Source organism: Salvelinus namaycush, chromosome 19 (assembly GCF_016432855.1).
Source record: "Salvelinus namaycush isolate Seneca chromosome 19, SaNama_1.0, whole genome shotgun sequence".
NCBI classification, from domain to species: domain Eukaryota; kingdom Metazoa; phylum Chordata; class Actinopteri; order Salmoniformes; family Salmonidae; genus Salvelinus; species Salvelinus namaycush.
Genome location: NC_052325.1, coordinates 8,677,090 through 8,695,247, shown reverse-complemented (window position 1 = coordinate 8,695,247; position 18,158 = coordinate 8,677,090). Strand labels below are relative to the sequence as shown.

The window sequence follows — 18,158 nt, the reverse complement described above, 5'->3', positions numbered from 1 at the left end:
GTTGGACTACGTTAGTCGCTTTCGTGAGCGCCTACACCAAGCCTGTGCTCTTGCAAAGGAAGCTCTGTCTTCCTCACAAAGGTGCATGAAAAGACACTTTGATAACCAGGCTGTTTCTCGTCCACTACAGCCAGGTGACCAAGTACTGGTGTTATTGCCTGTTCCAGGATCTTCACTGTCAGCTCGTTTCTCTGGTCCTTATTTCATTGAGAAGAAATTAAGTGAAACTGACTATGTGCTGCAAACTCCTGATAGAAAATGCCAATCTCGTGTGTGCCACATTAACATGTTGAAAGCATACCACACCCGACCCATCACACAAGTAGATAGTTCAAAAACAGCAGAAGGTACTGCTGTCTCTTCTGCTTCTACTGCTATGATAGTGGACTGTCCTATTGATGATGGAGATGGATTAGAGTTGCGCAATACTCAGCAGCAGTGCATTAGATTGCCCAACTCTGAAATGCTGCTGTCTATCTAGTCAGGTCTGGTTCATTTAACGGACGGACAGGCCGACGATATTGTGAGGCTACTACACAGTTTTCCATGTCTCTTTAATGACGTTCCTACTCGCACAAACGTGTTGGAACATGACATTAATGTTGGAAATGCTACACCTATCAAGCAACACCCATATCGTATCAACGCTTCCAAGAGGAAGATAATGAGGGATGAGGTGAGATATTTGTTGGAGAATGACCTGGCTATGCCAAGTTCAAGCCCTTGGAGTTCTCCTTGCATTCTGGTTCCTAAACCTGATGGTACGTCCAGGTTATGTACGGATTATCGAAAGGTTAATTCTGTCACAATGCCAGATTCGTTCCCGTTACCCAGACTGGACGACTGTATCGACACTATTGGTGCTGCTAAGTATGTAACTAAGTTGGATCTCTTAAAAGGTTACTGGCAGGTTCCGTTAACCTCACGTGCTTCTGAGATTTCTGCCTTTGTGACCCCAGACAACTTCCTACAGTACTCAGTCATGGCTTTTGGGATGCGAAATGCACCAGCCACTTTCCAACGACTGGTTAACTCCGTATTAGCTGGAGTTCCCAATTGTAGTGCTTATCTTGATGATCTGGTGATTTATTCGTCTGAGTGGTCAAATCATGTTGACTCTCTCCCTCCTCCCCCCCAACTGCCTTTTACTCCGCTCCCACCCCAATGACATTCATCACTGTTGCAGTTGTTAATATGTTTATTCTATTTTTTTGTTCTTTTTATTTACCTTGGTCCCCACACCCGTTCAATGGTCATGCTGCTCCCCCTATGGTCATTCCCCCCCACAACATTAGCAGTTTTTACTCTGCCTCCACCCCAATGGACAAGTATATATAATGCTATTTCCCCCCCAAAAGAATGTATTACCATTTTCACTATTTTATTTCACTTAGTCCTGCATGTTCAAGGTCGGAGCCTGAGATTTTCACTGTACCCTGCAATTACTCCTATACATATGGCTATTAAACACAGAATCTAAATGAAAATGAAAGTCCCCTAAATTGGGGAATTAACATTTAAGAAGTTAACTTTTACTTGGTACTCATCCCGGATCCGGGAGCACCCTCATCAGTAAAAAAGCTGACTAGCATAGCGCCACAAGTAAATACTAGCATCTAAATATCATGAAATCACAAGTCCAAGACACCAGATGAAAGATACACATCTTGTGAATCCAGCCATCATTTCTGATTTTTAAAATGTTTTACAGGGAAGACACAATATGTATTTCTATTAGCTAACCACGATAGCAAAAGACCCAACTTTTTTTTCTCCACCATTTTTTTACTGCATAGGTAGCTATCACAAATTCGACCAAATAAAGATATAAATAGTCACTAACCAAGAAACAACTTCATCAGATGACAGTCTGATAACATATTTATTGTATAGCATATGTTTTGTTCGAAAAATTTGCATATTTCAGGTATAAATCATAGTTTTACATTGCAGCCACCATCACAAAATCTCACCAAAGCAGCTAGAATAACTACAGAGACCAACGTGAATTACCTAAATACTCATCATAAAACATTTATGAAAAATACACAGCGTACAGCAAATGAAAGACAAACATCTTGTGAATCCAGCCAATATTTCAGATTATTTAAGTGTTTTACAGCGAAAACACAATATAGCATTATATTAGCTTACTACAATAGCCAACCACACAGCAGCATTGATTCATGCACGTTAGCGATAGCGAATAAACCAGCAAAAGATATTACATTTTTCACTAACCTTCTCAAAACGTCATCAGATGACAGTCCTATAACATCATATTACACAATACATATATGGTTTGTTCGAAAATGTGCATATTTAGCGGCACAAATCGTGGTTATACAATGAGAATAGTAGCCAAACTGCAAACAAAATGTCGGGAGAAATCTTGGGAGAGGCACCTAATCTAATCAATAACTAATCATAAACTTGACAACAAAATACAGGTTGGACAGCAAATGAAAGATACATTAGTTCTTAATGCAACCGCTGTGATAGATTTTTAAAATTAACGTTACTACGACATACAGCGTGCGTTAAAGCGAGACCGCACCGAAATTAATGGCGGAATAATAGTTTAACATTTTCCAACAGAACAACGAATTAACATCATAAATAGTTCTTACTATTTGATGAGCTTCCATCAGAATCTTGTGCAAGTTGTCCTTTGTCCAGAATAATCGTTGCTCGGTTGTAGATTGTCGTCTTCAACTTTGGAATTAGCAGCAAACATTAGCCATGTGGCGAAGACGTGTCCAACTCACCATAACGCAGCACAAATAAAATACCAAAAATCGCAATATACTGATATAAACTGATATAACTCGGTTTAAAATAACTACATTATGATGTTTTTAACACCTATATCGAATAAAATCAGAGTCGGATATATCTAACGCCTATAACGAGAGCTTTTCAGAATGCAATCCTGAGGTCTGTCTTGCGCCATGACGAACGTTGAAAAGACTGCACACCCGGTTCCAAGAGCTTTTGTACGGCCTCAGATCTACCTAGACACCCCATTCCAATTCTCACTGCTTACTGACATCTAGGGGAAGGCGTATGCAGTGCATGTCGACCCATAGATTACATGCAAATTAATAAACTGACCCTGGAACAGAGTGCCCGATTTCAGATTTCTCACTTCCTGACAGGAAGTTTGCTGCAAAATGAGTTCTGTTTTACTCACAGATATAATTCAAACGGTTTTAGAAACTAGAGAGTGTTTTCTATCCAATAGTAATAATAATATGCATATTATACGAGCAAGAATTGAGTACGAGGCAGTTTAATTTGGGAACGTTTTTTTACAAAGTCGAAATGGCGCCCCCCTATTGAGAAAAGGTTTTAATATGAGATCATTTCAGTATCACATATTAAAGTGATAATTATCTTGTATTAATGTGATCATTATGTTGTATTAACTTGATAATTATCTCATCAAAGTTACAGGAATTCCTGACAAATGTTTCAGATACAAATTTTGTCTAGTACACAAAATAAGAACTTCAATTGACAGCACAATTTTAGGAAGGCTACTTTCCTTATACACTAGCCTACTCCACAGTAACTACATGGGTTGCCACTGTCTGCTCTGGGCTCATTTTAATCACACTCTAACCTTTGATATTTGCCTCTCTGAAGGCCACAAGACAACATGTTTCATTGCACATGACGAGGCTTTTTTTATCAGAGTTATTGACCTCACAATAAGCCAGATTTAAGTAACTTCCATGACAGTTTTGTGTTGCTGAAACTTGAAGCATCACCCACTGCACAATCAATCGGGATGTGGACTATACATAGAGCTGAAAATTAGGCTAATTTGAATAATCTCTCCACAGGGCTACCTGGCCAACTTCCTCCACGGAGAGTGCCCATTGATGCTGAGCGAGAGACTGAACGGCACCAACCACGCCATCCTGCAGACCATGGAGCCTCAGCTTCCTGGAGCCTCAGGACTGTTAGGGTTAACTCGAAGGGTATGGGTGGTAGGTGGAGTAAATATAAGGAAAGTTTGATTTTACATGTTTTGTGCATATTTTTTCATCACTCAAAATAAGACCAACATATTCAGGGAGTCTCCTGTAATGAAGTCTGGTATTATTCAGACAGATGGTCTCTTCTCAGTTTGGCACAGACACACTTTTCACCTTACACAGAAAGTTCAGAAAGAAATTGACTTTATAGAACAGACATAATTCTCTTTCATATAGAATGAGTCTAGTTATCCCTCTCAGTCACATATTGTGAATTATACTGTCATCCTATGGCCACTTCACATATAGAAAACAATATCTGCCCACTGGGCACAGACGTCAATTCAATGTCTACACCATGTTGGTTAAAAAATAAACAATGTTTTGTATTTGAGATCAAATGTTTCATATGAGGCCATGTTATAGAATGTTACCTTTTTTTTTAGGATAAATTCATACATATCTGTTTTACCGTTTAGAAATGAAAACACCTTATGTATCTAATCCTCCCATTTGAAGAAGTCATAAGTATTTGGACAACTTCACTTGTAGTGTATTAAAGGTAGTAACCCTTTAAAAGTAATGTTCAGTTAAATTATGTATTTATATATTGGTTCCCTTACCCTGTAAGCAGTCTATGAACTGCTCTCATGAGTGACTGCAATCCACACTTTGGTTTTAATAGTCACTTCCAACAAACATGAATGCTAGCATTTTCAGACAAAACAATTTACTACTTCAGCACACTACTACAACAATGTGACAGTTTTTGAATACAAGGTTCAATATATTTCCTTTAACATCCTCTGTGTTGTTTGCTTATTGTTTAACCATTGATATGTTCTAGGTCATTGTGAGAACTTAAGGAGCATCAGGTTCTGCTCGAATGTCCATCTTTTTGTGAGAAATTAGACTTGTCTCTGTTCAAAACATTTATAAAGTATTAAGAAAGTTTGAATAGTCCTCACTTTAGATTAGGGACCGCAAATTTACTTTACTAATGATTATTAAATGGTTTATAAGGACATGTATTAAACATCTTATGAATGATCTTATAAATCATTATTACATACCATAAAAGTTCTTTATGATTTTGTGATGAACTAGCTTGCTAAAACAGATGCAGGAGTAATGATACATAAATTAAGAATAAACTATATACTTATCCATTATTAATTATTTAGTGTGTTACCCAATCACTATATTCATTCACAATAAACAGCTTCTGAGAGAGCTGCTCTGGTGTGACCCCTGACCTGGCAGCAGTGATGTAGTGAGAGTAGTGGTAGTGTTCATACCCAGTATGTTGAGGTTGAAGTGTCTGCTGTGGTCTCCTGCACTGTTGAGTTGAATCATTAATGCATTTTGTAGTTATTTATACATGTCATAATAGCCAGGTGAGTAACATTTAGTAAATGTGTGCGTAATAATTAATGGTGAGCAAACTGTAAATGCCTTACAAATGGTTTATTACTGAACATTATAAAGTGGTACACATAATTACATATTCTTGCATTTTACCCTCAACTACTTACATACGCCATTGAGATAGACTTGGACGTTATCTGATATTCTGCAGTATTGAACGTTTAAAATTCAGGACACTTGTTAAAGGTGTTGTGTAACAATCGAGCCACTAGAGGGTGATGTTAAACATACATAATGACTCGTCCTCAAAATGTACTTTTAGAATACTTACATACTATTTATCATTAAATAACATAGAACAACAACAGACGTTGGTTTTTGGAATATACAACCCAAAATGACTACAATGTCTTTTATAAAACAAGCTTATGCCTTCTTATACGTTTTCCAAGTCATTCCAATCCAATCCAGACAAATAATGCTGTATCAACACCAGATTCATCTCTGTATTGTCAGAGTATTGTTACATGAAAGAACAATTGTATAACATAACTATGTCAAACCTATGTTTTTCAATCTTAGAAATACAAATATAGGAACTATGAACGCCTTAACTTCAGAGTTAAAATATGTTTAGCTGTCACTTTGAACCATGGATAAAAGAAAGCATAAATTATTGGATTAATTAAGGAATTAACAAATGGCAGAAAGCTGATGATGAATGATAAATTGTCAATTAAGAAAGAAAGAAAGAAAAAAGAAAATATAAATGGAATCCAACAACTTAGATAGGTGAAAACAACAATAGACAGAGTTTTTGTTGCTTTTCTCTCAGACTTATTTGCCTGTACAGTTTTAACACCAGACACACTGGCAGCCTCTTTTGAAAATACCTTTCTGGCCTGTGATCTGGCCACCACAAAGATTTTCATATAAAGTGTTATAATAATAGAGCACGGGACAACCATTGTAATTACAAGGTCAATGATATTACCCCAGGTTATTGCTTCAACAATAAAACATTCTTTCAAACACCTACTGGGTATCTGTACATTTACAATGTCCTTTATAATAGCAGCATTGTATATGATACAACAACACCAGGTAATGGATATACAACACATCAATCTTGTTATTGTTATTTTAGAGTGGTACAATAAGGGATCACACACAGCAACATAGCGGTCAATAGATATCAAGACCAAACTGCCCAGAGATAAAGAAGGACATAAACAACTAATGTAGAGAAGAAACGCACAGAAATATTCCCCAAAAACCCAACATGATTCCGTTATTGCTACAGTCATTACAGGTATCACAATCAGTCCCACCAGGAGATCTGACACAGCCAGAGAGAGGATGAGCAGGTTGGTTGGAGTGTGGAGCTGCTTGAAGTGAGAGATGGAGATGATCACCAGTACGTTCAAAAATACTGTAACTGCTGAAATCAATGAGAAGAAGATGTACAGTGTTATGTAGATAGATGTCAATAGCAAAGCCTTTCTGCAAGAAGAGTTTCTGTCTTGAAAACAGTATTGAACATCTTCATGTTTCTCCATTTGTAAAAAAAAATCTAAATGCTGAGATCATCCTGCTCCTTCTTGGTCCTGTGTGTGACCCTGTCGGGGCCGCCTTCTGTCAAACTCGGAGCTCTGCCTCTCTATTTATCCCTGAATTACTGACAGCCACTCCCCTCCCCGGAGTCTCTCTGCACACAAAAGCACGAAAACATACACAAGTGAGCACAGAATGATGTAATGCATGACAGGATTGTATGCATTTTATTGGGAAAATATATTATGGGTGATGTTTTGGTCACCCAAAGGCTTTTTTTCATGGGAAGTAGGATAGCTGTGTTAGAGTAACTGTTTTGGTCATGTCCATGCTGTGTTTGGACCATAATCCACAACCTCAGGAGACATGACGGCATATCACATGTCAGCTGGCCAGTGTAGGAAAGCGGACAGTAGGGAAGTTGATGAGGGCATATGTTTATGTTGTACGCGCTTATAGTAAATTAAATCAACATTTGTGGCATTCCATAGAAACATTCCGAAGACTTGTAAAAATGTCCATAAGAACTGAATTATTATTATTATTAATTATGCTTTATTATTTATTAAAACTGAATTCTGCATCATACTTCATCAAGTTGAGGGAGACTTTGGCTCAGTTACATTACGGGGACAATATTTTTTATATCTATAATTGTATTTTTATTTGATCTTTTATAAACAATACAAAACATACACATGCACATACAAACGACTACATAATATAAACATCAACTCCACCGGCCCACTAGCACACACCCCATCCTCAGCACCCACGTCACTTTCCGCCACATGGCCTCAGACGGCACCATTCTCTTTCTCTCCATCACCCACAGACTTTCAATTTTTAGAAGATAAAGAATTTGACCTTTCCATTGCGTTAATGACAGAAGATTGGTTGATTTCCAATTTTAAAGTATGCGTTTTGTTTAAAGATGATTGACGAGAAAAGTATCGTTCAGCCAATCGGGTATCTCGCTGCACCCTCAGATGCCATGTCTGGAAATATGCAGACAGACGGTTTGAAAGTAAATTCACATTGTGATACTTCTGACAGCCAACTTTCTATCTCCGCATATTACTTTTGGACTTCATAACATTCTCAGACGGCACGGATTATTGAGTCATTGTTAGTTTACACTTCAGACATGACTCTGCCATTGTGATGTCGAATTTGTGAATTTTGTCTCTTGTATAATGAATTATAGGCATACATTTTTACTGGATTTTACGTGCACTTTTGTCAACTGTTATCTCGCCAATATCACTTCTTTTTATGTCTTGGTTCCAATAGTTTATATTTTTTTCTAAGAGATTGTCAGTTGGATAGGCTCTCTGCAAGGTTTTGTATGGCTTACCTATCACATTAATATCATTATCTGACTCAAATAGGATTCCCTCAAGATTGCTCTGACTTCAAATCAAAATGTTGTGATATAAAACGTTTAAATCGCATGTATTTTGAAAATATCTGAATTGGTCAAACCAAAATTATTTCCTGATATTTTACAGTATTATTGAGTTTTCAATATTGGTCTGGAATATCAGAGAATCATCTGCAAATATGTTTAGTTTGTATGAATGTTTTCCAATACTGATACCTGTTTTGCTAAATGGGTCCTGTCTAATTTTGTCTGCAAGCGGTTCAATTGCCAGTGCAAACAGGAGGGAGAGGGGACCTCCCTGTCTTGTGCCCTTTTCTAAAGCAATTTCATCAGATAATGTATTATTTGTGAATATGTTTGCTGTAGGACACTTGTTTTTCAACAGTACAATGACCCAACACACCTCCAGGTGTGGCTACTTTTAAGAATCTAAAATATAAAAATCTAAAATATGTTTTGATTTGTTTAACACTTTTATGGTTACTACGTGATTCCATATGTGTTATTTCATAGTTTTGATGTCTTCACTATTATTGTACAATGTAGAAATAGTTTTAAAAACTGGAATGAGTAGGTGTGTCCAAACTTTTGACGGGTACTGTATATATACAGTTGAAGCCGGAAGTTTACATACACCTTAGCCAAATACATTTAAACTCAGTTTTTCACAATTCCTGACATTTAATCCTGGTAAAAAGCCCTGTCTTAGGTCAGTTAGGATCACCACTTTATTTTAAGAATGTGAAATGTCAGAACAATAGTAGAGAGAATGATTTATTTCAGCTTTTATTTCTTTCATCACATTTCCAGTGGGTCAGAAGTTTACATACACTCAAATAGTATTTGGTAGCATTGCCTTTAAATTGTTTAACTTGGGTCAAAGTTAGCCTTTGGGTAGCCTTCCACAAGCTTACCACAATAAGTTGGGTGAATTTCGGCCCATTCCTCCTGACAGAGCCGGTGTAACTGAGTCAGGTTTGTAGGTCTCCTTGTTCGCACACGCTTTTTCAGTTCTGCCCACAAATCTTCTGTAGGATTTAGTTCAGGGCTTTGTGACGGCCACTCCAATACCTTAACTTTGTTGTCCTTAAGCCATTTTGCCACAACTTTGGAAGTATGCTTGTGGTCATTCTCCATTTGGAAGACCCATTTGCAACCAAGCTTTAACTTCCTGACTGATGTCTTGAGATGTGGCTTCAATATATCCACATCATTTTCCTCCCTCATGATGCCATCTATTTTGTGAAGCGCACCAGTCCCTCCTGCAGCAAAGCACCCCCACAACATGATGCTGCCACCCCTGTGCTTCACGGTTGGAATGGTGTTCTTCATCTTGCAATCCTCCCCCTTTTTCCTCCAAACATAACGATGGTCATTATGGCAAAACAGTTCTATTTTTCTTTCATCAGACCAGAGGACATTTCTCAAAAAAGTACGATCTTTGTCCCCATGTGCAGTTGCAAACCGTAATCTGGCTTTTTGATGGCGGTTTTGGAGCAGTGGCTTCTTCCTTGCTGAGCGGCCTTTCAGGCTATGTCGATATAGAACTCGTTTTACTGTGGATAGAGATACTTTTGAACTTGCTTCCTCCAGCATCTTCACAAGGTCCTTTGCTGTTGTTCTGGGATTGATTTTCACTTTTCGCACCAAAGTACGTTCACCTCAAGGAGACAGAACGTGTCTCCTTCCTGAGTGGTATGGCGGCTGCTTGGTCCCATGGTGTTTATACTTGTGTACTATATTTTGTACAGATGAACATGGTACCTTCAGGCGTTTGGAAATTGCTTCCAAGGATGAACCAGACTTGTGGAGGTCTACAATTTTTTTTTTTTAGGTCTTGGCTGATTTCTTTTGATTTTCCCATGATGTCAAGCAAAGAGGCACTGATTTTGAAGGTAGGCCTTGAAATATATCCACAGGTACACCTCCAATTGACTCATTGACAATTTCCACATTCTGTTAAGTTACAGACTTATTCTAAAATTAATTAAATTGTTTTTCCTCATTAATCTACACACTATACCCCATATTGTCAAAGAAAAAAATGTTTTCAGAAATGTTTTCAAAATTACTCAGTACTTTTTTGAAGCACCTTTTGCAGCGATTACAGCATCAATTCTGCTTGGGTGTGACGCTACAAGCTTGGTACACCTTTATTTGGAGAGTTTCTCCCATTCTTCTCTGCAGATCCTGTCAAACTCTGTCAGGTTGGATAGGGAGTGTTGCTGCACAGCAATTTTCAGGTTTCTCCAGAGATGTTCGATCGGGTTCAAGTCCGGGCTTTGGCTGGACCACTCTAGGACTTTCAGAGACTTCTCCCGAAGCCACTCCTGCGTTGTCTTGGCTGTGTGCTTAGGGTCGTCGTCCTGTTGGATGGTAAACCTTCGCCCCAGTCTAAGATCCTGAGTGCTCTGGAGCAGGTTTTCATCAAGGATCTCTCTGTACTTTGCTCCGATCATCTTTCCCCCGATCCTGACTAGTCTCCAAGTCCCTGCCGCTGAAAAACATCTCCACAGCATGATGTTGCCACCACCATGCTTCTTAATATGGATGGTGCAAGGTTTCCTCCAGACGTGACTCTTGATTTTCAGGCCGAAGAGTTCAATCTTGGTTTCTTCAGACCAGAGAATCAAGTTTCTCATGGTCTGAGAGTCTTTTTAGGTACCTTTGGCAAACTCCATGTGGGCTGTCATGTGCCTTTTACTGAGGAGTGGCTTAAATCGGGCCACTCTACCATAAAAGACTGATTGGCTTTAGAGATGGTTGTCCTTTTGGAAGGTTCTCTAATCTCCACAGAGGAACTCTGGAGCTCTGTCAGAGTGACCATTGAGTTCTTGGTCACTTCCCTGACCAAGGCCCTTCTCCCCTGATTGCAGCCAGCTCTAGGAAGAGTCTTGGTGGTTTCAAACGTGGTGGTCCCACAGTTATCAGTGCATGTCAGAGAAAAAAACAAACCATGAGGTTGATGGAATTGTCCATCAAGCTCCCAGACAAGATTGTGTTGAGGTACAGATCTGGGGACGGGTACCAAAACATTTCTGCACCGTTGAAAGTTCCCAAGTACACAGTGCACTCCATGATTCTTAAATGTAAAAAAATTGAAAACACCAAGACTCTTACTATCTTAAGTAGCAATCAGGCCTTTATGCTAGAGTGGCCAGACATAATCGACTCCTCAGTAAAATGCACATGACAGCCAGCTTGGAGTTTGCTAAAAGGCACCTAAAGGACTACAGACTGGCCAGCGGACATGTGGCGTGCTGTCATGTCTCCTGAGCTTGTGGATTAGGGTTCAAACTGAGCACTGACATCCCCAAAAACTGTTAGTCTTACACAGTTATCCTATTTCCCATGTATTTTCGCCGTTGAGTGACCAACACATCACCCATACTGTATTTTCCCCACTAAAATGCTCAGAATTTGAGAAAATGTACCTTTACTTTCATATATAACAATCAGTAAGGCTGAAGGACAGGCTAGATGGGCACAGCAACATCCAGTCCTGTTATACATTACATCATGTTTCATAAGTTGTTTGTTTATTTAACCGTTTATTAATTTGTGAGCTCGTGTGTGTGTGTGTGTGTGTGTGTGTGTGTGTGTGTGTGTGTGTGTGTGTGTGTGTGTGTGTGTGTGTGTGTGTGTGTGTGTGTGTGTGTGTGTGTGTGTGTGTGTATTGATAGAGGAATTTCATTCCTGTGTGTTCGTTAACCAATTCAATTATAACAAAGTAAACACTCTGTCCGTTTCTAAGAATTTGTTAGGTTCTCATTTGCATAAAATAGACAAAGACCAGTCTCCAAATTAATCAATAGCTTTATTCTCGAGAGAGCTCTGTTTATCATTTCCGGTACATTGGTTTATATACCTCACATTTCGTCATAAACGTCCCCCCTCCTCTCAGATTCAATGGCAACATAGTTCACAAGTCTTCTTCTCATACATTGTCCGCCACCTGTTATACAATCTACTACAAGGCCAAGGTCTCTCCCCTTCCTTGGTGGGGAGACTTCCATCCCTGTTATCAGTTTCACAGTGGTCACAAGTTGTCTGCCACAGTTCCTTACCACTCAGCTGACAGTTCCAGTCCCCCCCAGATACGGAAAACCTGGAGGGGCTCTCGCTGTATTATTTTATCTCCACAGAGTTATAGCTGGGTCGGTTCAAGCATCGGTTAAAGAGTCTCTTTGCTTTCTTTCGGCACACACATACATTCCTTTCTTCACAAATGGTTATCATTTTTAATTACCCCTTGTCCATGCTACATAACCTCTAATCCTAATGGTTAAGTTTCTGAGTAGAATTATTTAATAATTTATCTTAAACCTTGATAAAATATCTTAACAGTGTGTGTGTGTGTGTGTGTGTGTGTGTGTGTGCAGAGAGACTCTGGGGAGGGGAGTGTCTGTCAGTAACTCAGGGATAAATAGAGAGGCAGAGCTCAGAGTTTGTCAGAAGGCTGACCTGACAGGGTCACACACAGGACCAAGCAGGAGCAGGATGATCTCAGCATTTTGACCTTTTATTACAAATGGAGAAACACGAAGATGTTCAATACTGTTTTCAAGATAGAAACTCTTCTTGCAGAAAGGTTTTGCTATCGACATCTATCTACATAACAATGTACATCTTCTTCTCATTGATTTCAGCAGTTACAGTATTTTTGAACGTACTGGTGATCATCTCCATCTCTCACTTCAAGCAGCTCCACACTCCAACCAACCTGCTCATCCTCTCTCTGGCTGTGTCAGATCTCCTGGTGGGACTGATTGTGATACCAGTAATGACGATAGCAATAATGGAATCTTGATGGAGTTTTGGGGATTATTTCTGTGTTTTTCAAATCTACATTACTTGTTTGTGTTCTTCTTTATTTCTGGGCAATTTGGTCTTGATATCTATTGGCCGCTATGTTGCTGTGTGTGATCCCTTATTGTACCACTCTAAAATAACAATAACAAGAATGATGTGTTGTATATCCATAACCTGGTGTTGTTGTATCAGGTACGATGCTGCTATTATAAAAAACTTTGTAAATGTACAGGTACTGAGTAGGTGTTTGAAAGAATGTTTTATTGTTGAAGGGTTAAATTGGGATACTATAATTGACCTTGTATTTACAATGGTTGTCTCGTGCTCTATTATTATAACACTTTATTTGAACATCTTTGTTTTGGCCAGATCACAGGCCAGAAAGGTATTTTTAAAAGAGGCTGTCAGTGTGTCACGATCGTTACAATGGGTGGACCAAGATGCAGCGTGGTATGGTTCCATCCTCTTTATTATGAAGTGAAACTCAAAGAAAACAATAAATGCAAAACGAAATGTGAAGCTGCTATAGTGCTCACAGGCAACTATACATGTGCAAGATCCCACAAAGCACAAAGGGGAAATGGCTGCCTAAATACGATCCCCAATCAGAGACAACGATAAACAGGTGCCTCTGATTGGGAACCATACCAGGCCAACATAGAAATATAATCACCTAGATGTCCCACCCTAGTCACACCCCGACCTAACCAACATAGAGAAGAAAAAGCTCTCTATGGTCAGGGCATGACAGTACCACCCCCAAAGGTGCGGACTCCGACCGCAAAACCTGACTCAATAGGGGAGGGTCCGGGTGGGCATCTACCGTTGGGGGGCGGCTCCGGTGCGGTGCGAAGTACCCACTCCGCTCGTGGATACGTCATCCTCAATGGCGGCTCTGGTGCGGGGATCGTCGCCGGAAGCTCCGGACCTTGGATCGTCGCCGGGGACTCCGGACCATGGATCGTCGCCGGGGACTCCAGACCGTAGATCGTCGTCGGATGCTCCGGACTGTAGATCGCTGCCGGGGACTCCGGACCGTGGATCGTTGCCGGAGGCTCCGGACTGGGAACCCTCGCTGGAGGCTCTGGACTGCCGACCGTCGCTGGAGGCTCTGGACCGCAGACCGTCGCTGGAAGCTCTGGACCGCAGATCGTCGCTAGAGGCTCTGGACTACCAACCATTGCTGGTGGCACAGGGCTGGTGACACGCACCTCAGGGCGAGTGCGGGGAGGAGGCACAGGACGTACTGGACTGTGGAGGCGCACTGGAGGCCTGATGTGTGGGACCGGTACAGGTGGCACCGGGCTGGTGACACGCACCTCAGGGCGAGTGCGGGGAGGAGGCACAGGACGTACTGGACTGTGGAGGCGCACTGGAGGCCTGATGCGTGGGACCGGTACAGGTTGCGCCGGGCTGGTGACACGCACCTCAGGGCAAGTGTGGGGAGGAGGCACAGGACATACTGGGCTGGAAAGGCGTACTGGAGACCTGGTGCGTATTGCCGGCATCACTTGTTCCGGAACTTTAACACACTTCTCAGGACGAGTACGGGGAGTTGGCACAGGACGTACTGGGCTGGGAAGGCGTACTGGAAACCTGGTGCGTATAACCGGCATCACTTGTACCGGAACTTTAACCTCTCTAGGGTATGTGGGACGGTAGCGTCCCACCTCGTCAACAGCCAGTGAAACTGCAGGGCGCCAAATTCAAAACAACAGAAATCCCAAAATTTAAATTCCTCAAGCATGCAAGTATATTTTACACCATTTTAAAGCTACACTTGTTGTAAATCCAGCCAAAGTGTCCGATTTCAAAAAGGTTTTACGACGAAAGCACACCAAACAATTATGTTAGGTATGAGCCAAGTCACAGAAAAAGACAGCCATTTTTCCAGCTAAAGAGAGCATTAACAAAATGCAGAAATAGAGATAAAATGAATCACGAACCTTTGATAATCTTCATCAGATGACACTCATAGGACTTCATGTTACACAATACATGTATTTTTTGTTCGGTAAAGTTCATATTTATATCCAAAAATCGGAGTTTAGGCAAGACACTACTGTATCACTTGACAAAAAGCCTGAGAAAATGCAGAGCGCCAAATTAAAATGATTTACTTTGAAAATTACTATAAAATCAAACTTTCATTAAATCACACATGAAAGATACCAAATTAAAGCTATACTGGTTGTGAATCCAGCCAACATGTCAGAATTCAAATAGGCTTTTCAGCGAAAGCATACAATGCTATTATCTGAGCATCACCATTGTAAACAAAAGAGAGAAAACATTTCAACCCTGCAGGCGCGACACAAAACGCAGAAATAAAAATATAATTCATGCCTTACCTTTGACGAGCTTCTGTTGTTGGCACTCCAATATGTCCCATAAACATCACAAATGGTCCTTTTGTTCGATTAATTCCGTCGATATATATCCAAAATGTCCATTTATTTGGCGTGTTTGATCCAGAAAAACACCGGTTCCAACTTGCTCAAACATGACGACAAAATATCTCAAAGGTTACCTGTAAACTTTGCCAAAAATTGTCAAACTACTTATGTAATACAATTTTAGGTATTTTTTTAACGTTAATAATCGATAAAATTGAAGACGGGATGATATGTGTTCAATACAGGATTAAAACGAAATGTTGCATGCCTTCTGTTTGATTGAAGCGCATGTCCAGGACAGCTGGAGTGCCTCGACTTCAAGATGGCCGTATTTCTTCATTACACAAAGGAATAACCTCAACCTATTTCTCATGACATCTAGTGGAAAACGTAGGAACTGCAAGCAATTCGCTTAGAAATCTGGTTTCCCAATGAAACCTTATTGAAAAGACAGTGACCTCAAAAAAAGAAAATTCTGAATGGTTTGTCCTCGGGGTTTCGCCTGCTAAATAAGTTATGTTATACTCAAAGACATGATTCAAACAGTTTTAGAAACTTCAGAGTGTTTTCGTTCCAAATCGACTAATAATATTCATATCTTATCTCCTGGGGATGAGTAACTGGTAGTTGAATTTGGGTATGCTTTTCATCCAAACGTGAAAATGCTGCCCCCTACCCTAGAGAAGTTAACACACTTCTCAGGATGAGTACGGAGAGCTGACTCAGGTGGCTTTAAATCGATAACACGCTCCCTAGGGCAAATGTCATGCATCCTCCACCAATTCAATAACTCTCTCATTTCTCTCTCCTCCACATTCTCCCTCAACTCACTGACAGTCTCTGGTTCACTCCCCTCAACTGTCGCCGCCCACTCCTCGCTCGATCTTTCCCAATATTCCTCCTCGGTCTCTGACTCACCCCTCAGCGTCGCCGACCACTCTGTATGCCTCCCCCCTAAAACATTTTCGGGCTGTCTTTTGGGCTTGCGTCATGGCCGCGAACCCTGGCGTCGTCACTGTCCTTCCCTCGCTGCCTCCGCCTGCTTCCTTGGCAGGCTTCTGTCTCCTGCCATAATCTCGTCCCACGTCCAGGATGTCCTCCGCTCCTGGCTTTCCTCCTGGGCATGCTGCTTGGTTCGTTGTTGGTGGGATCTTCTGTCACGATCGTTATAATGAGTGGACCAAGATGCAGCGTGGTATGGTTCCATCCTCTTTATTATGAAGTGAAACTAAAGGAAAACAATAAATGCAAAACGAAACGTGAAGCTGCTATAGTGCTCACGGGCAACTATACATAGACAAGATCCCACAAAGCACAAAGGGGAAATGGCTGCCTAAATATGATCCCCAACCAGAGACAACGATAAACAGCTGTCTCTGATTGGGAACTATACCAGGCCAACATAGAAATATAATCACCTAGATGTCCCACCCTAGTCACACCCCGACCTAACCAACATAGAGAATAAAAAGCTCTCTATGGTCAGGGCGTGACACAGTGTGTCTGGTGTTCAAACTGTACAGGCAAATAAGTCTGAGAGAAAAGCAACAAAAACTCTGTGAATTGTTGTTTTCAACTATCTCATTTGTTGGATTCCATCTCTATTTACTCACATCGACTCATCATTCATCATCAGATTTCTGCAATTTGTTAATTCCTTAATTATTCCAATAATTTATTCTTTCTTTAATCCATGGTGCAAAGTGGCAGCTAAACTTATTTTAACTCTGAAGTTAAGGCGTTCCTATGTTTTTATTCCCCAGTTTGACAAACAGGCTTGATATAGCCCTCCATTATCTCAGCCAATCATGGCAAGCTGGAAGGTTCCTGTCTATTTCCGAGGCTAAACCAACTAAGCTTGTAATTTATTTTATTTTCGTATTTACAGATAGCGTACACTTTTGTTATTAAGACACATGAAAGTTCACATGTTCCAGAAGGCATTTCTGCCAAAATAACGCATTTTGATAAATAAATGTTTACGTTCAAATGTCTCTCCTGGGAAGTAGTGACGTGCAGCATATGCCTAGTTTCCTGAAATGAGTCACATATAGAGATTTGGTAAAACTTTAAATAACACATTGTAATAAAGCATTTAATGGATTAGTAAATAGTTTATTCATCATTGATGTATCATTACTCCCACATCTGTAACTGTTAGTAAGCTAGTTATTCACACATTTATTAATACGTGGTAACTAGTAAGCTAGTTATTCACATATTTATTAATAAGTGGTAAACAAACTATTTATTAATCCATCATAAATGCTTCATAACAACGTATTATTATAAAGTGCTACAAGTTAAGGTTACAGTATGAAGGTTGTAACATCTGAAAAAGCAAACTAATGTCTACTTTGAGAAAACAACTTGAATAAAGTCGTGAAATCAGCGTCCGAACGGTTTGGCCTAAAAAACTAACATGACAACAAATAATATGACAACTTGTCTGAAGTCGGTACTGTGATGTGCCATCTTCTGTTTGTAGTGTCCGAACCGGTTGAGCTACAAACTATTGTGAGAAGGGAGGATTCTCATGTACACCATGGCGTATTCTCTTTTGCTCTACTACCCCCACAAGTGTCATGGGACTCATCTGAATGTAACCGTTATCGGTTTAACAAATGAATGGAAGTATGGAGGAAGTTTTGTGCCTACCCC

The 18,158-nt window shown here is 40.2% G+C and overlaps 1 protein-coding gene across 1 annotated transcript; it reads right to left on the bottom strand.

Moving 5' to 3' along the window:
- Positions 1–5,950: 5,950 nt before the first annotated feature.
- LOC120063675 (trace amine-associated receptor 13c-like) lies at positions 5,951–6,910 on the bottom strand. The gene has a single exon (XM_039013971.1). The coding sequence runs from the start codon at positions 6,908–6,910 to the stop codon at positions 5,951–5,953; it is 960 nt and encodes a 319-aa protein (XP_038869899.1).
- Between the last annotated feature and the right edge of the window lie 11,248 nt (positions 6,911–18,158).